This window comes from Monosiga brevicollis, genomic scaffold (genome assembly GCF_000002865.3).
Source record: "Monosiga brevicollis MX1 MONBRscaffold_5 genomic scaffold, whole genome shotgun sequence".
NCBI classification, from domain to species: Eukaryota; class Choanoflagellata; order Craspedida; family Salpingoecidae; genus Monosiga; species Monosiga brevicollis.
Genome location: NW_001865042.1, coordinates 1232456 through 1255014, shown reverse-complemented (window position 1 = coordinate 1255014; position 22559 = coordinate 1232456). Strand labels below are relative to the sequence as shown.

General features: G+C 55.1%; 9 protein-coding genes across 9 annotated transcripts in view; 5 read left to right on the top strand and 4 right to left on the bottom strand.

Moving 5' to 3' along the window:
* Positions 1-120: 120 nt before the first annotated feature.
* On the bottom strand, positions 121-1137 carry MONBRDRAFT_6842 (uncharacterized protein; the record flags this gene model as incomplete). The annotated part of the gene is made up of 1 exon (XM_001744134.1): positions 121-1137. The coding sequence occupies one exon, from the start codon at positions 1135-1137 to the stop codon at positions 121-123; it is 1017 nt and encodes a 338-aa protein (XP_001744186.1).
* A 357-nt stretch (positions 1138-1494) lies between these two features.
* MONBRDRAFT_24000 (uncharacterized protein) lies at positions 1495-2568 on the top strand (the record flags this gene model as incomplete). Its single annotated transcript, XM_001744329.1, has 2 exons — positions 1495-1954; positions 2081-2568. The coding sequence occupies 2 exons, from the start codon at positions 1495-1497 to the stop codon at positions 2566-2568; spliced, it is 948 nt and encodes a 315-aa protein (XP_001744381.1).
* Positions 2569-2903: 335 nt separating this feature from the next.
* Positions 2904-6227, bottom strand: MONBRDRAFT_6840 (uncharacterized protein; the record flags this gene model as incomplete). Its single annotated transcript, XM_001744133.1, has 1 exon — positions 2904-6227. The coding sequence occupies one exon, from the start codon at positions 6225-6227 to the stop codon at positions 2904-2906; it is 3324 nt and encodes a 1107-aa protein (XP_001744185.1).
* A 1649-nt stretch (positions 6228-7876) lies between these two features.
* Positions 7877-12390, top strand: MONBRDRAFT_23998 (uncharacterized protein; the record flags this gene model as incomplete). Its single annotated transcript, XM_001744328.1, has 21 exons — positions 7877-8337; positions 8447-8679; positions 8704-8771; positions 8794-8929; positions 9026-9117; positions 9210-9310; positions 9414-9456; positions 9606-9638; positions 9777-9842; positions 9937-9969; positions 10103-10185; positions 10271-10403; positions 10472-10607; positions 10684-10769; positions 10904-11002; positions 11089-11137; positions 11319-11585; positions 11678-11722; positions 11831-11890; positions 11986-12120; positions 12266-12390. The coding sequence occupies 21 exons, from the start codon at positions 7877-7879 to the stop codon at positions 12388-12390; spliced, it is 2484 nt and encodes an 827-aa protein (XP_001744380.1).
* A 405-nt stretch (positions 12391-12795) lies between these two features.
* On the bottom strand, positions 12796-14936 carry MONBRDRAFT_18328 (uncharacterized protein; the record flags this gene model as incomplete). The annotated part of the gene is made up of 5 exons (XM_001744132.1): positions 12796-13429; positions 13557-13808; positions 13900-14252; positions 14373-14529; positions 14626-14936. 5 exons carry the CDS (start codon positions 14934-14936, stop codon positions 12796-12798), a joined length of 1707 nt encoding a protein of 568 aa, XP_001744184.1.
* An 853-nt stretch (positions 14937-15789) lies between these two features.
* On the top strand, positions 15790-16178 carry MONBRDRAFT_3595 (uncharacterized protein; the record flags this gene model as incomplete). Its single annotated transcript, XM_001744327.1, has 2 exons — positions 15790-15843; positions 16002-16178. Coding segments are annotated over 2 exons (231 nt in total), but the record flags the coding sequence as incomplete, so codon positions are not given.
* Positions 16179-16420: 242 nt separating this feature from the next.
* On the top strand, positions 16421-17005 carry MONBRDRAFT_6837 (uncharacterized protein; the record flags this gene model as incomplete). Its single annotated transcript, XM_001744326.1, has 2 exons — positions 16421-16774; positions 16955-17005. The coding sequence occupies 2 exons, from the start codon at positions 16421-16423 to the stop codon at positions 17003-17005; spliced, it is 405 nt and encodes a 134-aa protein (XP_001744378.1).
* Positions 17006-17413: 408 nt separating this feature from the next.
* Positions 17414-19950, top strand: MONBRDRAFT_31742 (uncharacterized protein; the record flags this gene model as incomplete). Its single annotated transcript, XM_001744325.1, has 8 exons — positions 17414-17970; positions 18079-18262; positions 18368-18544; positions 18720-18843; positions 18941-18986; positions 19075-19216; positions 19330-19461; positions 19867-19950. 8 exons carry the CDS (start codon positions 17414-17416, stop codon positions 19948-19950), a joined length of 1446 nt encoding a protein of 481 aa, XP_001744377.1.
* Positions 19951-20269: 319 nt separating this feature from the next.
* The window catches only part of MONBRDRAFT_31741 (uncharacterized protein), a gene marked incomplete at its 3' end in the record, with an annotated part of 5232 nt that continues 2942 nt past the window's right edge, over positions 20270-22559 (bottom strand). Inside the window, exons 11-19 of the mRNA XM_001744131.1 lie at positions 22193-22260; positions 21953-22090; positions 21712-21810; positions 21514-21690; positions 21331-21398; positions 21140-21184; positions 20736-20872; positions 20461-20613; positions 20270-20366 (exon numbers count right to left, since the gene is read on the bottom strand). Coding sequence (XP_001744183.1) covers positions 20270-20366; positions 20461-20613; positions 20736-20872; positions 21140-21184; positions 21331-21398; positions 21514-21690; positions 21712-21810; positions 21953-22090; positions 22193-22260 — 982 coding nt within the window. The remainder of the gene's footprint in view (positions 20367-20460; positions 20614-20735; positions 20873-21139; positions 21185-21330; positions 21399-21513; positions 21691-21711; positions 21811-21952; positions 22091-22192; positions 22261-22559) is intronic.

Sequence of the window (22559 nt, the reverse complement as noted above, 5' to 3'; positions counted from 1 at the left end):
GACTTCCCCTGTTTGCTTTTCCTACCTTTCCTGTTTTTTGAGTCTTCCTTTCGCGGGTACATCCCTGCTTGCCTCCTCCCCTACCAAACCCCGTACAACAAAACAGGTGCCAAATGGCATTTATGGCATCGCATACTGGTCCTCCGCTCTCATTTTCTTCAGCACCTCAGAGCGGTTCTTGCCCCACACTAGTTTGATCATACCTTCATCATTGCCCTGATCAAGAACGCCCTCCTGCTTCAGAATGCCTCTGAGGGTGAGGTAAAAGGCCTCACTCTGCAGCTCCAATAAGCCTTCCGCCGCGTCCTTCAGCGCATTCTTCATCGTGTTGAGAGGGCTCGCCAGCTCCATGGCAAACGCCACACTCGCAGTCTCGGCACTCTCCGAGGGGGTGTAGAGGGTGTGCTTACCCATTTCACGATCAACCACCCCGCCTATGGTGATGGGTTTGGGCGAGATGTAGTGCTCGGTGGCTTTGAGGCCCTCATACTTGTTGTCTGAGGCATTGACCTCGCAGTCCTGCGGAACCAGAATGTAAAGCTTGCGGGGAACTCGCATGCCGCCCACATCTGAATCCCGAAACCGTTCTTCGAGAGCGGCACGGTCGCCGGCAATATGCTGAAGGTAGCCATGCCAATATGACATCGCTGACGCTGCGCCGAAGTCCCTAAAAAGCACAGTATTCGGATGGGTGGCCAAATCAACCACCTCCAGGCGCCCACATCGCGGCGCGACCATGGCGGAAAAGACCGAATTGCAAAGGGATAGCGCGAAAACTGCAAAAAGATTGCTCGCACTCATAGGGCTGGGGCTCGCAAAGTACAAGCCGCACGCCAAGACGATGAAGGTGAGGATCGACAACCCACTCCAGCGCTGGAGCCGCGTTTTTGTCCAAACTGTCCGCAACGGAGGGCGCGCATCCGGCGCTGAGATGCAGAAGGCAATCAAGTAGTGCACCGCGTCAAAGAGCAGCGGGACGGCGCCCGCAGCAGCAATGCTAGCACAAATTCCCGCCGCAACTTCAAAGGGAGAAAAGGAGAAATAGAAGATTGAAATGGCAGCGGCAGCCAGCGTCACAAAGACCTGGGCCCAGCCGCGCTGAGAGAGATGTGAAAGATCAGAGAGATTAACCATCATGGCGTACAAAAAAATGTAATGAACAAACAAGATTTTGATGTGGCAGTTACATCCGGATGTACATGCACATCCGATGTACATTCGGATTACATGTGTACATTTGGATGTGCACGCATCGTTTCTCGTTCCGTTCGTTCTATGCGGTTGACGAAGTTGACGAAGTCAGTGAACTATTCGAATTGATGGGATGATATATGCATGCATGCAGGGATGACTCGAGGCGATGATTGCTCTCTCTCCCTCTCTCTCTCTCTCTCTCCCTCCCGCATTCATTCCTCTGGCTCGCTGGACGAGGCTCGTCCATGACCAGAGCTGTCCAGCCCAATGCATTGGTGGGACTGAGCAGTGGGCTGCACGATGCAGCGACAACCACGGTCACATGCATCAGCGCTCTTGCTGCTGGTCGTCAGCGTGCAGATTAACTGCTTGTGGGCGACTGGCACTGAGCCGGCGCTGCAGCGCGCCCGACACCGCTTGACAGCTTGGCAGGAGTGCCTCCATCAGCAGTACACCTCAGGCAAACTTTACCCTCCGGACAGCCTACCTCAGCTTCCGGCCAACAACCATGAGATTGTTGCTTGTATTTTCCCCCACGCAGCTGAGCGGAACTTTGGTCATGTTCACGTCTTCAAGGCCGGCGGGACCTCCGTCAACCAGCTTGTCAGGACAGCCTGTGCCTGCCAACCCGGGGGTGAATACCGAATCTTCCGCCGCCTGCGCGCCCTGAACGGCCTCCCCACAAGTGAGCTCGTGGCTCTTGAGCGCCCCAGTGCTGTGGGCCGCTTTCTTTCCGGACTGGCCGAGGTGTTGCGTCGCGGTGAGCACGTTCAAGACTTTGTCCCGCACTCTGGGTGCCTCCTTTTGCCAGACCCTCTCCTCCATCCCGCCGGCCACCCATAAATAAACTTATGTACCGACGTCATCCTGGTTTTTTCATGTTTAGGGCACATGCCGGCCTCGATGATAGCGTTTGCGGCCAATCACACCAAAGACGAGACGGTGCAGCACATTCTACAATCTCGACCGACGGCGCGGCTGCTGACGCGCTGGAACTCGCATCTGGCTCCCATGAATGCCTTCATGTTCCCCACACGCTCTCCTAACATTGCGCCTGCCCCGGTGCCATTCTTGACCTACATCACTGACATTCAGGATGAGGCCGTACTCCAAGCGCTTTGGCATCAATGGACTCGCTTTGCCCAGGCGTCCAACACCACTTGCCCGTGGCCTGGTCTGACGCACTCTCGCGATCGCGCCAACTCAACATACCTGCAACAAAATCAGGATTCGACCCGCTCACGGCACAATGGAGGCACGGTCGATACCAATACCGTAGCCCACTTTACGATCCGACCGAGCGATCTCACCAATGCCACTATTCAACGTATCCAGCATGTCTATCGCGTCGACTACGCTTGTCGCAAGACATAACATTCCTAACCACTGGTAAAACATTCTCCATTATCTTATTATCTCTCCCTGCGAGACCAATCATTTGCTCCCACGTGTATGTTCTCTGCGTTTTTGCTGACCGCCGGACTCGGAATCATCTCATTTGTAACACTCAATTAAACGCACGATGCCAAACAACGCAAAATCAGCCCTGGATCAAGGTCTTTGAAAGCATCAACAGCAACAACAACAACAACAACAACCTGAAAAAAAATACTGGATGGCCTGTCATAGTCAAGTAAGACACGGGGATAAAAAAAACCATGTACAACAACCATATACCCAGGTCACCTGAAGTCAGTCTGGGCTGAGCTTCATGGCATTGGCTCAAGCTCAGCTTGAGGATGGCTTGCTTGGCTTGCCTGGATCCAAGGATCTTCATCAAACTCTAGGCTGTCCACATCAATTTGACTGTGGCCTTGTGCTGCGTGCTCACGCCGCCGCCGCCGCCGTCGGACTATAGCCACGATAGCCACAAGAGTTCCGCAGACCAACGCAATCACAGCTACCATTCCTGCCATCAAGCCCTCGTGAGCACGGACTGAGGCGCCCGTGGCCTGCTCGCCGTCGTCGACGGCTGCTGAGATACCCACAGCTTCATCAGCTTTTGGCGTCGAAAACAGAGCAGCAGTGGATGGTGCCGCCGTCCCTGCCGTGGACGATACCGCGATGGGGCGCCTCGTGGTCAACAGGGCAGGCGTGTCAGTCCTACCAAGATCTTCAATGCTTCGAGTGGTCCTGACACTATCCGTTGCGGTGTGAGTGTGGCGGATCGAGGTCGAAGAGGATGGTGCAAGTGAGGCTGTCTTGTCGTGCGTCGAGGACGGAGTGAAGGAGGCGGTCGAAGGGATGTCAGGGGCAGGCCACACGCAAGTGGTCATCACTAGCTGCAAATTGTCTATGCGCAGCACAAGAGCCGGGCTGGCTGGTACAAAGGTTGTGGTGAAGCGCCACTCCATCACTTTGCCCACAAACGGCGCCAGCCCGATGCGAGCAGTTTGCGCCCTGCCAGCAAAGGAGAGATCGGAAGCCAGAACATGTAGTTGTTGCCAGTCACTTGCTCCGACGGTGCGAGCTTGGATGGCGACTGGTTCCACAACTGCCGAGCCCATGCCCAAGACACGATAGTAGAGCTTCACGGAGGCCTGCGAGGCTCTGCGAAGATCTATTTGGCGCGAAACAATAGGCTGAATGTGAGGTGTTGGCTGCAGCCACAGCGAACCTTGTGCAAGCCAGGCGGTCGTCGCCGAGAAGACAGCGCCATTGCGCGTGGTGGCCACCCAAGGTGAAAGGACGTTCCCTGCGTCGTCGGACTCAAGAACAGGAGTATGGCTGAGACTTGAGCCATCAAACTCATCCTCGACCACGTTGAACGAACACTTGACCGGAGCCTCTGTCCATGTTTGTTTAGAAGTTGAACTTGAGGAGCTGGTGGCACTAGCAGGATGCGGGTTTGAAGTAAAATTGGAGGTCGAGGTCGAGGTCGAGGTCGAGGTCGAGGTCGAGGTCGAGGTCGAGGTCGAGGTCGAGGTCGAGGTCGAGGTCGAGGTCGAGGTCGAGGTCGAGGTCGAGGTCGAGGTCGAGGTCGAGGTCGAGGTCGAGGTCGAGGTCGAGGTCGAGGTCGAGGTGGAGGTCGAGGTGGAGGTAGAGGTGGAGGTAGAGGTGGAGGTAGAGGTAGAGGTGGAGGTGGAGGTGGAGGTGGAGGTAGAGGTGGAGGTGGAGGTGGAGGTGGAGGTCGTGGTTGAGGTAGACGTAGACGTAGAGCTAGAGCTAGAGGTCGAGGTAGAGGTCAAGGTAGAGGTCGAGGTAGAGGTCGAGGTAGAGGTCAACGTGGACGTTGACGTGGATGTGGACAAAGCTGTAGACGTAGTGGTAGAGATGCTGTGTGAGCTGGATCTTGAGGTCGGGAACAGCGTCGATGGCATAGGAGTTGGTAGGAGAGTTGGTTCGGGGGCAAACGTCGTTTCTGCTGAAGAAGTTGTACTGGGTATGGGCGTGTCGCTGCCGCGCGCTGAGCTTGTTGAGGGCGCATTTGAACTACGTGCCCCAGTTGAGGAAGCCCCAGCGCTCGTCACATCCGAGACAGTCCCCGTTGTGGTGGACATAACCGTCGTGGTCGACCTGGCACTGGAGCTCGAGCTACGAGTGGAAGTGGCCATGCTTCTGGAGGTGGTGCTCGAGAGCGATGCGGTACTTGTCGCTGTTGAGGACGTGGTTGCGCTCGTAGTGCTCGTGTTCGCGGAGCTTGAAGGCAGGAAAGTACTCGTACTGAAAGTGGTTGTTGCATCGGAAAGTGTGCTGGAGAATGGAAGTGGCAAACAAGTGCAGCGATAACAACCTGCCGCGCTCAGTCGACCATGCTCATAAGCATCGGGCTTGCAGCGGCAAGTCTGATTTGTACATGCCGTGGTTGTTGTCTCCACGGCTGGAGGAGTTGTTTCCGGCTCCTCAGTCGTTGCTTCACGCGGGACCTCTTGTTCTTCTTCAGGAGTGTAGCCAAAGAGAGCGAGCAAAGTGGCTTGGTCATAACAAGATGATGCCAAGACGATAACGTCGTGAATAGCAAAGTGTACAGTCGAGGCAACCGCATCTGGGGCTCCAACCAGAGCTATGTGAATGGTCACGCGAGTTCCCGTCAAAGCAGCAAGGTCGATGTTGATGCAAGCCCGGGTAGCATCCAGTGGTGGTGGCAAAAGGCGACTCCACGTCTCAAGGGGTGCATCTGCCGAGCGTAGCTGCAAGTCTACACCAATGTGCGAGTCCAGAGTCGAGATGTTGCCCCAAGCGTAGCATAGAACGAGCGTAGCTTGCGGCACTTGGGTGAGATCAAAAGAGCGAGCTACCCCAACCGTGCCTGTAGAGCTTTGAAGTTGGAGCGTGCCAGCACCCATGGTCACAAAGCCATCGCGGGCGCTTTGAGGCCATCGGTCCAATTCGTGCCAAGGACCGTCGAAGGACAACGAGCCAGTTTCTGCGGCCAAGTCAGCCTCCTCAAATATGGCACGCACGTAGTCAAGTTTCGAACAGTTGGCATCGGCAGCCCCTGGAGCCTCTGTGGACGGCTGCGGGCCACGAGGACACGTCTGAAGGTCGAATCTTGAGCCCACTAAAGGCATGGCCCAGCCGACAGGCCACTGCCCGCTCGCAACAAAGAGGCCTAATTGGAGGTGATGGCCGCAAAAGGCGTCGAGAGACACGATTAAACGGCGGGCCAGGGCTGTGCCAGATGTCAGCGTGACTTGATCCAGCTGGTACCAAGTAGCAGAATTAGCCACTTGTGCACGGATGCCCACGACCAGGGGTGAGTGGTGAGCCAGAACCTCGGGGCTGGGGCCCATGTAGACCAGCTGCCAGCTAGCTGTGGCGGTGTAGCGCAAGTCAATCTGACGAGTGATGTTGTCAAAGACAGCAGCATCTGGGAACAACTGGACTGGCAAAGCTGCATCAAAGGTTGCGTTGGCCAGCTCATCGCCCCACGTTGCGGTCGTGACCCATCCGTTTGCTTGTGTGTCGAACGAAGCGGCGCGAAGATGATCCTGCTGAACTATGGTCTGGCAATCATCAGCCTCAGCGGCATGAACGTGCAACAGGCACACCAAGACCAGCGCAGAGCCGAGACGCAGCCAGGTCCGCCCCATGTTGGGGGATATCACGCAGAGGCGCCAGTTGAATGCCTACCTCCCTCACCCTCATTTGCTGGATCCCCCCAACAAACGCGGGAGGTCCAATCGCAACACAAATACGAGTCTGACACCAGCTTGACTAGTGTAGCAAACCCTGATGAACCACAGATCGGTATCGGAGAGCGAGCGCGCCGCCAGGAAAACGAGATGGCGCCAGTTGCGAAACTGCCAACATGCCTTGGCCCTCTTGGCGCCAATATGCTGCGGAACCAGGTGTCCAAGCGGCCACCACGCTATTGTAGCCCCGGCAAGCGCTGAGCCCCTCACCACGAACTGTGGGCCAAGCCATGCAGATCCTTTCCGCTGCGTCCCTGCCTTTGTACCTTTCTCTGAAGCTGACGAGGGGACATCGAGCAAGGGTTGGCAAGAGCCACCGTACAACAGCTGCGCTGGGGACCAGGGAATCCGCATGGTAACGGTACAAGCTCAACAACATCACAGGCAAGTAAACGGCCGTCCGGCGACCACCCGTCTACAGCCCCGATACAACCCGTCCAGCTGTCGCCCAGCAAGTGCACTGGTCTCCCCGGTCCCGCCGATGCTACGATCTGGTACACATCGCTCTTGCCCACTAAGAGTCCCTTTACATCGACTTTTATACGTTTTCAACACCATCATGTACTGACTTGTTGCAGAGACTGTCCAACTGATCGCAGCACGCACTGAATTGTCATCATGTCAGCCGTTTTACACTGTGTGTGTGTGTGTGTGTGTGTTGTGTGATGAGGGTTGCAAAGGTCTCTCTCGCTTTCAAACCAATTCATTTTTCTCTCCTCTCCCTCTCTCTCTTTTGCGAACAAAAGAAAATAAGAGTTTTGGAGCCCTTGTGGACTGTCCCTGCCATTTGCCCAAAGGGTGCAAGGACACGGGCAAGAAGAAGGACAACAATGAGGTTTCTGGGTTTGCACAATGTGCACGCGTGTTTCTTCACCATCCTGACGTAGACCGTGACCAGGAAGGCGTTTGACCACGATCGTGATGATGGGGATTGATGCTGAAGCATCGACAAACATCATCTCGTAGTCAGAGATTCATGCACTCGTCACATGTGATGATGAGAAGGCAGGTCGGCAGCTGCCCTGACCCTTCTTTGCTCACTGTGTTGATCCTTGCCAAGGTCACTTGAAAGATGGCTGCGTGCGGTTTCAAGGCTTTGGAAGACCAAATTGTCCTGCTTTCCAGACTCAGTGGACCCGACATGTCTCACAACAAAATTTTGCCCAAACCACCAAAAGCTCCAAACGGGAGGAGGGTCACCACAGGAGCCGACCAAATCACACACTCATGAACGTGAACGCGAGTGAGTTGCAGGTCCCCCTTCGTGGGCTGCAACCCAGAATGCGACACCACTGCTCTCGTGCCCCTCCCCTCCCCCTGGCCACCTCGGGCATTACCAACGCCGGACCCAGATTCGATGAGCAGCCTGCCAAGGCACCGCTTGCCCTATTCACTCCCCACATGTACGAGGGCCAGCCTGCGGGACTGCCATTTTCGCTCTTGAGACACGCTCCACCACCACATCTGCTGGTGTCCGTCTCTGCCCAAGTGCACATCCATACATTGCGCCCTCCGACCGGTGCCTTTGAAGACTTGCAACCGACAGCATGGATGAGGGTGCTGGCCGCGGCCCACCCGCCCGGGCTGGCCTGAGCCGCCCCGGTCGGCCCACCGGGCTATCCACCAGCCACCAAGACATGCAGCGGACATCGGGCCCAGGTCGCAGCTCAATCAGTGGCAATCCATACGTGGTGGACCTCGATCGCCTCAACTCGCGAGTCTTTGGTGTAAACCAGGACCAACCCCTCAACAGCCCCGGCACCCCCAAGCCGGGTCATGTTTCCATCACTCGTGCCAACGATCCCAAGGGAGATGAGCTCAAGCGCGAGCGCCGCGACCGCTTCTTTCAAGGCCGCTCCCTTGAACGAGGCCAGCTGGTTCAAGAGACGCCAAACAATAACAACCAGTCCTCAGCTCCAAGATCGTCCCATTCTTCTCATCCCGCTGGATCCAGCTCTGCTCTTGCATCGGGCAAAAAGGACATAGATCCTCGCGACGGTGATCTCTAGTGCGTGATGACATGCCACCCTTTGCGTTGAAAACTCAATGCTTGTTCAAAAAAAAAGTCACCATGAGGTCGCACTCACTTGCTTGTTCGGACCTCAACCCGTGTGCAGCCTAGATCCTTTGGATCCAGATGTTGTCAAGCTACACCGCGCTGATCGTCAGGAAAGCGTTTTCAACGAAACCCGTCGCGTCAAACCTCTCACACTAACTTTCAAGGACATTCGCTTTGACGTGGTTACCAAGAAACACAAGGGCCCTGACGAGTCACGCCAGATCATCAAGGGACTCTCTGGTCAAGTAGAGCCGGCCAGTCTCCTCAGCATTATTGGCTCCTCCGGGGCCGGTAAAACCACGCTCTTGAACGTAGGTGGTCGATCGCTGGTGGGCCCCACGAGTGGACTGCCAACCAAGACTCTGGACTCGTGGTTTGACGAGGTATCTTGTTGCTTTGCTACAGATTCTGGCAGGCCGTTTGGATGCTCGTGGCAAGGGCGACACATCAGGCGAGGTGCTTGTCAATGGGCATAAACGCGATGTCAGCGAGTTTCGTCGGATTTCAGCCTATGTCTTGCAGGAGGACGTTTTCTTCGCTGGTCCGTCTCGCTTCCCTTGCTGTTTAACACCGGTAAACGCTTCAAGCACCTTCTCACCTAGTCATTTCACCTTTCTCCACTGGACACTGGAGATAGAGCTCACAGTCCGCGAGACCATCATGCTCTCGGCCAATCTGCGATTGCCAGGCAAGATGAGTCGTGAAGACAAGAAAGAACGTGTGGACATGGTTGGTTCCTGCTCCGAACCTTTAATCTCCGCGCACCCGTCAGTCATGCTACGGAGCAGGCCTTTAATGTGAGGCTTTCCTCGGCACCACAGGTCATTCGCGAACTGGGTTTGAAAAAAGCCGAAAACACCATCATTGGCAGCGAGACCCGACGTGGCGTCTCCGGCGGAGAAAAGAAGCGTGTCAACATTGGGTAAGCGAATGTCTACCCTGCCCCGCCTGAGTCGTGCTTGGCATTGTGCTGTGGGTCTGCCAGGTTCACTTCCCTGAAATTTGAACTACGCCCTGCTTGATAGAACTGAGTTGGTGACCAACCCGACCCTCGTGTTTTGTGATGAGGTCAGTAGCTCCTTGCTTTGCAACTTTGCTACTGGCCTACACATGGCACTCAGAGAAGGCTGGGACAGTCAAACGGGCCGGGTGTTCCAGCATATCTGTCACTGCACCGTCATTCATCTCTCGCTACTACTTGCTTGCTGTACCAATAGCCGACGACAGGCCTTGATTCCTTCAACGCACAGGTGCGTGAATATTGCAGTCCTTGTTAAGATGGTTGAATTCTTTTCTTAATTCTTCTCGAGAGCCGGTGGGGGAGGTGCGCCGCCTGCTGCCTAGCGATTCAACTGACATCATCTTCATCGCCATCCTACTTCGTGCAGAACGTCATGGACAGTCTTCTGACCTTGGCCAAAGCCGGTCGCACTGTCATTGCTACCATTCACCAGGTCAGTCCCTGTTTATTGCTTCCATCTGCTGCATGTTTTGTCTTGTTGCTGTTTTCTCACTCAAGAATCACCTCGACGCTTTGACATCGTTCAGCCCCGCTCTGAAATCTACAACATGCTTGATCAGGTGAGCCAAGAAAAGCGCACCTTGCCCCACATCAGACTTGTCTTTGTCGATGCTTTTCTTTTGTGCGTGGTTGGGATGGCAGGCACATTGGTTGTTTTGTGTTTGACTCATCCGCGTTGCACGTGTGGACCAGCTCATGCTTTTAAGCGAGGGCAACATGTTGTACATGGGTTCGGCCAAAGAGGCCGTACCCTACTTTGATCGGCTTGGATATCCGTACGTGGACTCGAGCGGCACGGCGTGTGGAGCTTGTGTGGTTGCACTCACCTAAACAACATTCACTTCAAACTCACACGCGTAGGTCACCCAAGAGCTATAATCCGGCCGATTGGTTCCTAGACTTGATCTCGTTGGATGCGCGCAGCGCAGAGCTGGAAAGTCGCACATCTAAGCGCATTGCGTATTTGGCCGATGCCTTTCGCAAACACCAGCGAGTGCGTTCCCACACGCCCAGGGTTCCTGACGCCACCATCACCACCTCACCGTTTCATGCCTCCGGTAGTCATTGCCACACAATCAACAATCTTCGGGGCAACACGACGCAAGTGTGGGACTGGCGCAGCATCATCCAGCATCAGCCTCAGACGCGGAGCTGGGCGTCTCGAGCAAGCCCACCCGTAGCGGCTATGCCGTCAGCTGTAGGTCGATTGGCTTGGAGCGCGACAGCGCGTTGTGTCTTCAAGCAGGCCTCATACCGGCATCCCTCGTGCATAGGGTGTACGCAGTTTGGGTTGCTGCTTCGTCGCGCAGCAAGAATCGCAATGCGCGAAAATCAAGTTAACATGGCCAAGATGGTCCAGGTATGCAGGGTATTAGAGGCTCGGCTTGCTTTGCAGCTGGCCGAGTGCAACTGACCGAGTGCTTCCAGCCTGGAGCTCTTGTTGGGTTGACTACTTGCGTGTGTGTGTGTTTTGTTGCCTCTTCTGCTTTTTAGACTATCTTCTTTGCCATCTTGCTTGGCATTATCTGGTTCATGGAGGGTGGCGGCGATGGCGGACGCTCCGTGCAGACTGTGGCCGGTGCCCTGTTCTTTGTATGTCTTCGGTCACTGTCCCCACCCAAAGACTGGCGCTGCTTGCTGACGCTGACTTGCCCCCACCACCCCGCGTGCACTTACAGGCGCTGATCAACCAGAGCTTCGGTGGTACCTTTGGCATTATTTATGTTTGTACGTCCTCCTTCTTGTATCTGTCCCCGTCTTCTTGCTGGTATTGCCGGGATGCGGCCTGAACGTCGTCCTCTTGACGCATACTTTGGATGTGCGTGTGCTCACTTTCACTCTCTCCCGTCGTGGTCCTTTCTCTCTCTCGCTGGGTTTGCACGTTTCTCTCTCTTGACTGTGTGTGCAGTTCCGCTGGAGAAGGCAATCATTCAGAAGGAACGAGCATCGCGCTCGTATCAAGTGGGCGCGTACTTTGGGTCCAAAGTCATTGTGGAGATACCACGCATTCTGCTCCCGCTCTTGCTCTTTTCCGTTGTGGTCTACTTTATGATTGATTTTCGACCAGACGCGGGTGCCTTCTTTGGCTTTTTGTTTGTGCTCTTCTTGGCCACGGAAGCAGCCTCGGGCATTGCCTATATCGTCTCGGCCCTGTCATCCACCGCCCAGGAAGCCGGTATGTCCTTGGGTACCCGGTCGGTGTGGGACCCGGTTGGGGTAGTACGTGTGCACTTTGCTCCTCTCACCCTCCATCATCGATGCCTGCAGGCTCGATCGCACCCATTTTCATGGTGACCAGCATCCTCTTTGGCGGTACGTCGGCTTGCTGGCATCCCAGCGACCCTTTGGCCTGAACAAAACGTCTACCCCGCTTTTTTGCCTGGGATCCTGTGACGCGCGCTTGTGTATGGTATGATGCAGGCTTTTTCATCAACTTTGAACAAGTTCCAAACTGGATCTCGTGGTTGCGGTACCTCTCCTGTACGTCTGCTCTTCCGCGCCTGTGCGCGCTTCTCTCCAGTACCGACCACCCTGCTTTGCTCGCAGTCCGTAACATTTTGTGTGTGCTGCACTAGACATCAAGTACAGCTTTGCAGCACTGCTGCAACTAGAATACGAGGATCGCTCTCTCGACACGTCCTCGTGCTCGGGCAGCGCCGCCGAGGCAGGCCAGCTATGTTTTTCAGAGGGCTCCCAGGTTCTTGAATTTTGTAAGTGTTGACCCCTTACTTTGTCATGCATGTTTTCGTTCAAGTTTTCGTTTAATTTTTATTGAATTTTCGTTGAATTTTTGCCGATTTGCTCAATTTTGTGTTACTGACTCATTTGTGCTTGCTGACGTTGGCCGTGCCGTAGATGACGTTGCAGATATTGATTTTGGCTACAATATTCTGATCCTTATTGCCATGACCGTCGGCTTTCACTTCATCGCATATCTCATCTTGCTCTATCGAGGGCCAAAGTTTGACACAAGTGTCTAAATCGAAAGTGCTATGTTGACGCAGTAACTCTCCAAGCATGTTGATGTTCATGTAGACGCAAAATTGGACCGAAATTAAAATTGACAGTGATTCTGCGCACACAACGCGACTTGACACACATTACACGCTTGACTAGTCGAGCTGGCGTGCACCAGCCTGCTCAAGTGACGACTCATACCACTCAAGCGTGGCGCCCATGTGCCATGCCAACTCCCATTCATGTAAAGAGGAAAACCACGTCTTTTTAAAGGAGACGACCATACGATGACCAGCCCAGTGTCGTTGCTTAATGAAAGGGTCGTGTGCTATGTGCACAAGGACAGGGCTACCGCACGGAATCCCACCACTTGAAAGAATGAATTATCACGACAACCCAGGTCGACCGCTGTGCATGCGAAAAAGGGGCTACTTTGACGCTGAGCGGCCAGTGCGGTGGAAGCGGACCACGCCGCGAAGCAGCCGACGTACCATGGGCGTCAGGCGCGTGCGGTTATATTGGTCGCCAAGAGCACGAATGGCATCAGCACGGGTTGGGTAGGGATGGATCACGCTGGCCAACGTACCCAAGCCCACCTCGGCTTGCATGGCCAGCGTGATCTCACTAATCATATCGCCAGCGTTGGGACCAACAATGGTAGCCCCGATGATTTTATCCGAGCCCCGCTTGCAGACGATGCGGATGAGGCCTTCAGTTTCACCCTCAAGGATACAGCGATCATTGGAGTCGAGTCGTTTCTCGTAGACGTCGTAAGCAACCTCCTGAGCATCGAGGTCCTCGGCGTACGCTCCGACGTGAGCCACCTCCGGGCTGGTGTAGGTACTCCACGGAATCAGGAGATTGCTGAACTTGTCACCCCCAAAGAAGAGCGTATTGCGGACCACCATGCGAGCCATAAAGTCAGAGGCATGCGTAAACTGGTAGCGAGAACAGACATCACCGACGGCGAAAATTGCATCATTGCTGCTCTGCAACCGGTCGTTGACCTGGATGCCGTTGACAGCATCATACTTGACATCGGCGGCCTCACAATTGAGTGACCTACAAGAGAGAAGTACCCGCGCATTTGGCACCACATTTCCATCCCACCCGTGAGCTGATGGGCTGCAGCGCACGAGCCCTCAACGCACAAGGTGGGCAGAGACCACCGACCACCAAAGCAACGTACCCGACGTTGGGGCGACGGCCCGCAGCAACAAGGACGGCATCTACCTCCAGCTGCTGCTGCACACCACCATGGGTGCTGAAGCTCAAGGTGACCACGTCCTCGGTTGCCACCACATTCGTGTATTTGGCGACGTCCAGCTGAAAGTCAATACCCTCCTTGTGCAGGCAGGTTTGGATCAGATCAGCTACGTCACGGTCCTCCTTGGGGAGAATGCGCCCCGATCGAGCCAAGACCGTGACTTTGGAACCCAAGCTACCGCAGCGTGTTAAACCGCACCCGCATAAGTGTGCGGAGAGACAACGCTTACACATGCAGACCGAACGAACAAGGTTGCCTGACTTACCGCTCAAATGCTTGTGCCATTTCCATACCAATAGCGCCCGCGCCGATGACAGCGAGGCGCGGGGGCAGCACCGTGCGGTTGAAGAGGTTCTCATTGGTCAGGATCACAGGCTGGGACTGTGTTTGATTGGCATAGGCAGCTTGCAGGCCAGGAATGTCTGGCAGCGCGGGTGAGCCACCCGTGGCAATGACACACTTGATGAAGCGCAGCTCCTGCCCGTTGACGACAACCGTGTTCCTATCCACAAACTGGCCTGCTCCCAGAAAGACGTCGACACCCAGTTTGTCGGCAAAGCGAGACACCGAGTCCGCATCGGCAATCTCCGCACGAAGTCGACGGACCCGGAGCATAACCTGAGTTTCCAAATCAAAGTCGTTGATGAGGCCACACGAGCAAGCGGGTGAGGGTACCATGACAGTGCACACACGAGCAGACCACCCGGGTGATGCGGGATCTGCGCGCGAAAGACGCACCTTTTCAAAGTCGACCTTGACAGAACCTTCCAAGGAAACACCCAGCTCTGCTTCATCATCAATGGCCTTGCGCAGAGTGTGCGCGGTCTTGGCTGCCTTCAGCAGGGCCTTGCTCGGGACACAACCCACATTGAGGCAGTCTCCACCTACGGTCGGGCTTTGATGAGAAACGGGCGCACAGCTGACAGGTGTGCATGCGCATGTATATATGCGCATGCCAGAGGAGCGTGAGCGAAAGCGGTGAGGGGCACACGTACCCATGAGGTGCTTTTCGATCAGGGCGACTTTCGCGCCAACGCCCGAGGCAGCGGCCGAGGTGACGAGACCGCCAGCCCCCGCGCCAATCACCACTAGATCGTAGAGAGGCTTGGCGTTGGGGTTTGACCACTGCGGAGGGTGCACCTTGTCGAGAAGTGCGATGTTATGTTCATCGAGCGGAGCAAGCGCGGAGGCCGGAGTGGCAGTGACACCGTCAACGTTGCTTGGGCGGAGGTGGGGCTGACGCAGGGAAGCAGACGATTCATTCTGGGTCGTGGGGGTGGTGATAAAGTGTCGCCAGCTCATGAGGTTGCCTTCGCTGGTGCGAGCGGCCTTGCCATGGTCCTCATCGACGGCGAATCGATAAAAGAGGTACTCGTTCTTGAAGCCATGGTCTCTCAAAACATGCGCAAAAACGCCCGCCTCCACCAAGACGTTGCCAAGTCTAGAAGCAGGGCCCAGCATGATCGATAAGCGAGCGGACAAGAGCCGCCGCGGGGCAGTTCGGGCGGGATCGTGGGGCGGGTGCCAATGGGCAGCCTCATCGAAACGTACTGAATGGCGTCTTCCTCATTGATGACCATTTGCTTGTCGAGCATACACTTGACAGCCTCGCTGCCAACAAAACAGGACTTGTAGGACTTCATGTGATAGCGACGGTCCTTGATCTCAACGCCTTCGCGCAGCTGCTCGGCAATCTGCGCGAGATCCAAGCCCACCTCGCCATCCTCAGCCGCCAGCTGCTGAAGATCCAGCTTGGCGCCCACCTCTGTCTCTGCGTCGTCTGCCATGCTGCTTGCTCTCAGCCGTAGTGTCAGTGAAATCCGAGCTACACCACGTACACAAGACAAGCCAGGTCAACTTTGCACTACTACAGCCCTCCGCACCTCATCCACCCAACCATTAAACCCCCTCCCTCTACTCCCTCTGCCTCTTCATCCCTCCCCCCCCCCCTGCCGCCTCAGCATCCATCTCGCCCCACCTCTTGCCTCGCTCACCTCTCACACACGCACACACACAGCTCCACCAATGCGCGCGCGGTTGCAATAAAAAGGCGTTCTGAGCTTTGCGTCTCTCTCTCTTTCTCTCTCTACATCTGTCTCTGTTCCTCTCCGTGTCTCTAGATTTGTATTGTTGCTATGTCTCTCTGTATCTCTGGCTCTGTCCCTCTCTCTGGCTTTGTCTCTCGATCTCTCTCTATCTCTGTGTGTGTGTTGACATGATGACAATTTTGTTGGGGCGGGCTGCCACTTTTGAAACCCTCTTCACTGGTGTCGCGTCCCACCTCAACACCTTCTCTCTCTCTCTCTCTCTCTCTCTCTTTTAATTTTGATTTTACCAAACTGGTTTCTGTGCGACTGGGCTTCTCAGTGGACCCACTGTACCTGTCGCTGTGTCGCTGTGTCGCTGTGTCGCTGTGTCGCTGTGTCGCTGTGTCGCTGTGTCGCTGTGTCGCTGTGTCGCTGTGTCGCTGTGTCGCTGTGTCGCTGTGTCGCTGTGTCGCTGTGTCGCTGTGTCGCTGTGTCGCTGTGTCGCTGTGTCGCTGTGTCGCTGTGTCGCGCTGAGGGGCCTCTGGTTCATTTGGAACGGCTCTCGCTTGCGGGCAGGGTTGTTTGACTTTCTCTCCAAGGAGGGGTTGGATCTTTTCAGCTACCTCGTCTTGGCTCTGTCGGACTTGGACTCGGGGGGGGAAGTGGCTTGCGAATGGCGGGCAGAGCTGACGTCTGACTTTGAGCCCTCGTCGCCACCATTTGTTTGTCTGAGCACGTCTTTGGAGTTGGCGCAGCGGGATGGCCGAGCTGCTAGCAGATTCCAAGGCAGCGGTCGAAGCGACAGCAGAGGCTATCATTGAGCAGCTGGAGAATACCTCCGCCGAGGTCGCTCAGAAGGACCAGGATATCGAGCTCGAGCAGGCCGGATCCGGAGACGGGTCCGGCGCCAAGCCCGTTCCTGATTCGAGTCGCAGTACAACCTTTACCATCGCCGCCTTTCACGACGGCGGGGCCACTTGTGTCTTGCACACAAACGACTTTTGTGAGGCTCGTCTGCCATCGCTCTGCTTGCCCCGTGGTGTGCGTGTGGGGACCGTCCTGCACCTTCAGGTCGACGTTGACACGGACACGACTCGCGACCAAGTTGACCAGGTGAGCTATTGGGATTGCCTTGCTAAAAACATTGCCAAGGTTTTTGAGAGATGGTATTAACAGCACATGACTTACAAACCCCAGAGCTCTTGCAAACTCGGTTAGCTCTGCCTCATCCTGATCCTGTTCCTGGACCTGATCCTGGTCCTTGACCAATCTTGATCTTCTCTCCCATCGCAGCTTGCAGCTCTGCAGACCAAGCTGCTTGTGGAAATGGAACACGGCCAGTAGGCACGTTTCACGTTGAAGTCAAGGCCAGGCTGGCCTCCAATCTTTGTGCTCCTACAAATTTACCAGCTTGCCCTCTCAATCTCGCCGATATTCTGGCCAACGCGGTGGTTCGAGCCACACAACTGGAGTCACTGATCAAATTATCACCGTCCACTTTGCTCAAGTCACATCAAAAAATAAAAATAGTCAACGCTGTTGCGTCCTCGGAAACCCAACCCCGCCAGCAGGATGCGTGGCTTACAACTTGGGCACGTGTTTGGCCCAGGTGTACTCTGCAGCGTGCTCGCGCTGGCACTCGTCTGTGTTCCCACTGACACGCTCCATCTACCCGCTCGTATGCCCTGGATGCGGCGCGACCCATGGTCTGCCCAATTCGATCCCCGCGAGTTTCGTGAAGGTGTCAGAAGCATGTTCACGCATGCCTACGATAATTACATGACCCATGCCTTCCCACAGGATGAGCTTGATCCCATCCATTGCACCGGACGTGGGAGCGATCGTGATCGCACCAACATCAACATTAACGACGTCCTCGGCGACTACAGTCTGGGCCTGATCGACGCTCTTGATACTCTTGCCGTCCTAGGCAACTGGACTGAGTTTGAACGAGCTGTGCGATGGGTCATCCATACGGTAAACTTTGACCGCGACGTGACTGTCCAGGTCTTTGAGGCCAACATTCGTGTGTTGGGCGGCCTGCTTTCCGCCCATCTCATCGCAACGGGCGCCATCCTTCCACACATGCGCCTCGTTGATCGCCCCAACAAGCTCGACTACACGGATGAACTGCTCTGGTTGGCCCGGGACCTTGCAGTTCGCCTACTACCAGCTTTTGACGCCACGCCGACAGGCCTGCCCTATCCCCGCGTCAACTTGCGTCATGGTGTCCCAACTGCAGCCTTTTGGCGCAACGACACTTGCACTGCTGCCGTTGGCACTCTGTCACTGGAATTTGGCGTTTTGAGGTAGGTCAAACCACTCTGCTGCACCACCCCGCCCGTGCGCATCATTTTATATCTGAACCGGCCCATGCTCAAGGGTGTCTACGACTGGTGGTGGGCGTCTGCTGGCAGTGCTTTGACAGGGGATCCAGTGTACGCAGGCGTGGCCAAACGTGCCTTGCGTGCCATCTGGAGCCGGCGCAGTCCGAAGACCGGGCTTCTTGGAAACACCATGGATATTCATACTGGCCGTTGGATTAACGTCATGAGTGGCCTGGGCGCCGGCATGGATAGCTTTTTCGAGTATCTTCTCAAGGTGTGTCAGGCTATCGTCGTGTGTTGTTGTTGTTGGTGTCACGTGCTGGTGATCAGGTCGCTTCTAGCAATAGCTGAGCTCATGCCTGGTGACTGGCGCCTGCAGGCGTTTGCCATGTTTGGCGATCGAGAAATGCTTGAGCTCTTTGAGACTGCCTTCCCCAACATGCTGCAGCGAAGCCAAATTGCCAACACGCCAATCTACGCCAATATTGACATGAACTCGGGTCAAGTCTTGAATACATGGATCGACAGTCTCCAGGCCTACCTGCCCGGGCTCAAGGTTGGTTTCTGGGAAACATGATGACGCGTTTGTTCTCGTGTACACGTGGTTGGTGGTCATATGAATTTCAAATCCTTTTTTGTCGCCAGTTACAACACCATGACAACGCTGTCAACGTGCCACATGGCTGATGAATGCCGCCTTGTCTGCCCTGCATCGCTCAATCGGCCCACAGGTTCTTGCCGGGGATGTCGAAGCTGCTGCGGTTGATCATGCATTCTACCTCTCCATCTGGCGCCGCTATCAGGCGCTTCCCGAGCGCTTTAATTACCGTCTCAAGGTACAGGGTGAAAAAAGGCGTTTTTTTTTCTTTTCAACGAAGCACAATCTAAGCGTCTTCTTCCGTTTTCTAATGGAAGTAGGCGGCAGAGTTTCCCATCTATCCCTTGCGCCCAGAGCTCTTTGAGTCAACGTATATGTTGTACCGTGCCACCGGCAGCAAGTGAGTCTGGCTCTTGCGTGGAGCTTTGTCGCTTGATCTGGGCGCGTGACATCACACCAAAGCTGGGCTCACCAAGATCGGCTGCTAGATATTATCAACGCGTCGGTGCTGAACTCATGCAAGATCTGGAGAGACATGCACGTGCACCTTGTGGCTATGCGACTCTTCACAATGTCGAAGACAAGTCCCAAGAGGATCGAATGGAAAGCTTCTTCTTGAGCGAGACATTGGTACGAATGGGGTTGAGCGCCCTTGGCAGAAACAGTGTTGCTTTGGTTTTGCATCGTAGATTATTTTTTTTTTTGACACGGATTACATGCCTGTTTCTCCGGCATGATGGCAGAAGTACCTTTTTTTGCTTTTTGATGACGAGCATCCGTTGCACCAGGGCAATGCAACCGCTCACGTGTTCACAACAGAGGGTCATTTGCTGCCCATTCTTGGGGCACTACGGGACGCTGAGGGCATTCGTGATGTATTTGGTCAGCACACACGGGCGCCGACGACGGACGTGGCTGGCTCGCTCGCGGCTGCCAAGGCGCCCAAAGTTGAGCCTGACATTGGCGTCTCCAGTCCACGATGGCTTGAGGGAGAGAAGCACGTCATGCACCGGGGTAGCTGCAAGCGCTGGAAACAGCGGGTCTGGCCCGTGCACACTGAGACACAGGATGCCATCAACCGGCTCACTGGCCTGGCCCAATGACAGCCCTTTTTTTTTGGGCATTCGTCACTCAAGCGCAGATAACAGGAAGCGTGTGGATGCGACTCCGTTCAGGCCTTACTTCTTTGCAAACACGACGTGACTTCATCGAGATCTTGAATAAGACAATGTGATGAGCAATGTAGTTGAGTTTGACAACGAATCGAAAAATCCAACAAGACGAACAAAGAGAATCACAGTGCTGAAGTAGCCTGGTGCGTCATCGAAAGTGTTGTAGGAGAAAGAGATGAATTGAAAACATAACAAGGCCGAAAAAAAGGGGTGGGGATAGCGAGCAAACAAGCTCCTGCAGGATTAATCTTCAACTTCCACGACGCTGCCGAAACCCGAGACACCTGACAGGATGAACCAAAAGGTGAAGATTCCTTGTGCCACTCCCACCACCACGGAGAAAAGAGCCAATTGGCTACTCCGCAGCGGCATATTGCTCAAGGCCCGAAACTGCGAAGCAAGAGTCCGAGGCGCGATTTTCCAAAACGACAGAATCACCATCGGTAAAGTGATGAGATTGGCTTTGAAAGGGCGAAAACATGCATGCAGGTGTCAACAGAGGTGAACAAACCGTGAAAAAGGCGACAGCCGCAGCCATGTAGCTGGCCATGCCATAGAGAACAATGTCAATGCGCAACAGGAGATAGAATACGATGGCCAGGCAAATGCTACAGGGAGATCAAGAAGCACGGGTGGCGCAATTCAATGATCAGGCGTGGACGGAAATTCAGTTGATGTTGGGGTGAGGTGTGCAACACTTACTGAAGATATTTGTAGCTACTGTAAGCCAAAAGCTCGTAGCTGGATAAATCGCTGAGACTCATGATATACGAGGCACCACGATACAGCAAGAGTTCGAAGAGCAGCCAGCCAAAGGTGCTGCTAGCTACCACGCCAAACGCCTCTGGTGTAAAGCTGTTTGTGACACAAGCGGTGCGCGATGAGTGGGTGCGCGAGTGGGCGAGCGATTCCATCAACAGCAAAAGAAAGAAGGATTGAGCATGAGGGCGAGTGCAGGGGCGTGCCAAACAACGGACCGCTCTTGTGCACCGAGGACCAGGCCCAAGACCAGCATATAGGTCACAAATGCCATTGAAGGAATATAGAGGTCAGGGGCGTTGACATCTTCACGTGCGGTGGCATACTTGCCCTCCTTGCCCACTCGGTCCCAGTCCTATGCAGCCGGGCAAGCAACGCATCTCTATGTGAGTGGGGAAGCAAGAGCGAGCATTGTGTCGAGCGATCGGTGGTTGAGGCTACAAAGCTTACGCGCGGCAAGAATGGGAGGAGAAGGAGGCCCGCTTTTTTTGTGACGTAGCTTGTGTCCACCTAAGTCGAGCGAGTTCCAATCGGGCAGGATCAACGATGGTATGTTTGTGAGCGGCGCTTTCTCGGGCACCAGCGTTGGCTTCAGTCAGGGTTAGGGTCAGGAGGTGCGAACCTTAAAGTAGTACGAGAGCTGGCCCACGTTAACATAGCCGGCCATCTAAGTTCGAGGCACAGCATGCGTTGACAATGGTGAGACAAGGTACATCGTTGCTCCAGTGACATGGATTCTTTGTTATGTGCGTGTGTGCGCGGTGGACGAGGAGGAGCACGTGATTGCAAAGGCGGCGCGGTTGTGTAGCGTACTTGGTTTGAGACAGTGCTAAAGTGTTGCTGAGCCATATGACCGACGGCACCCGTCATGAAATCGCCGCCTAGAGATGTTGAATAAAAGCACGTGTGAAACAACCGAATGCTGGTGCCAGAACACGATACAAGCTGAGGCAGGGGGTGGGGGGCGAAGTACAGGCTGATGACAGAGGGACCAACCGGGAAACTGGCCAAAACCACCAAAAGGAGCTGCTGCATTGTTGCCTGGACCAGCCGGTTGTGGCTGGGGCGCTGGTGCTGCAGCCTGAGCATACGAGCCAGGCTGCATGTAGTTGCTCTGTCCAGATTGTTGGTGCGGAGCCATGTAAGCACCGCCGCGGGGGGCTGCGGCGTTGGCTGTTTTCAGTGGCAGCGCACCAGCAACACGTGAGACACAAGCGGGCGAGAACAGACGTGTCAAAAGCAGGGGCCAGGCAGGAAGCAGGATGCAGGCACAGCCATACCATAGCTCATGGGCTGCACGTGGTAAGGTGCAAGGTAAAGAGTCAAAGCGACATTCAGCGTTAGTCCCGCAGCCGCGACACGCAAATCAAGGAGCGAGGCTAATCAACAAGGTCCCAAGCCTTTGGCGTTCGGCGGTCATCACAGTTTTGAGAACGTGCCTGAGTGGGCTGCTGGCCCTGCTGTTGAGTGGGATCATAGAAACCGGCGGGGGCAGCTGAGTAGGCCTGTTGGGGCCGATTCATGCCCGGTGGCGGTGGCGGTGCCACTTGCTGCTCGTCCTCCTCGTAAAAACCTGTTGTCGTCATCACGCGCCGGTTGGTACCGTGATTCTCATGCACACAGTCTAGCTAGTTTGTCATCCCACCCTCCCCATCATTCCATCGATAGCACCTACCGCCCATGTCCAAGCTCGTCTCCTCTGCCATCGCGCTGGTGCCGCCCAAGTCGTCGTCTTGCCGCCGTCTTCAAAATTGCCAGAGAGAGAGAGAGAGAGAGAGAGAGAGAGAGAGAGAGAGAGAGAGAGAGAGAGAGAGAGAGAGAGAGAGAGAGAGAGAGAGAGAGAGAGAGAGAGAGAGAGAGAGAGAGAGAGAGAGAGAGAGAGAGAGAGAGAGAATGAATTGGTTTGGTCGGTTTGAGAAAGAGAGAAGTAAAGAGAGAGAGAGAGAGAGAGAGAGAGAGAGAGAGAGAGAGAGAGAGAGAGAGAGAGAGAGAGAGAGAGAGAGAGAGAGAGAGAGAGAGAGAGAGAGAGAGAGAGAGAGATG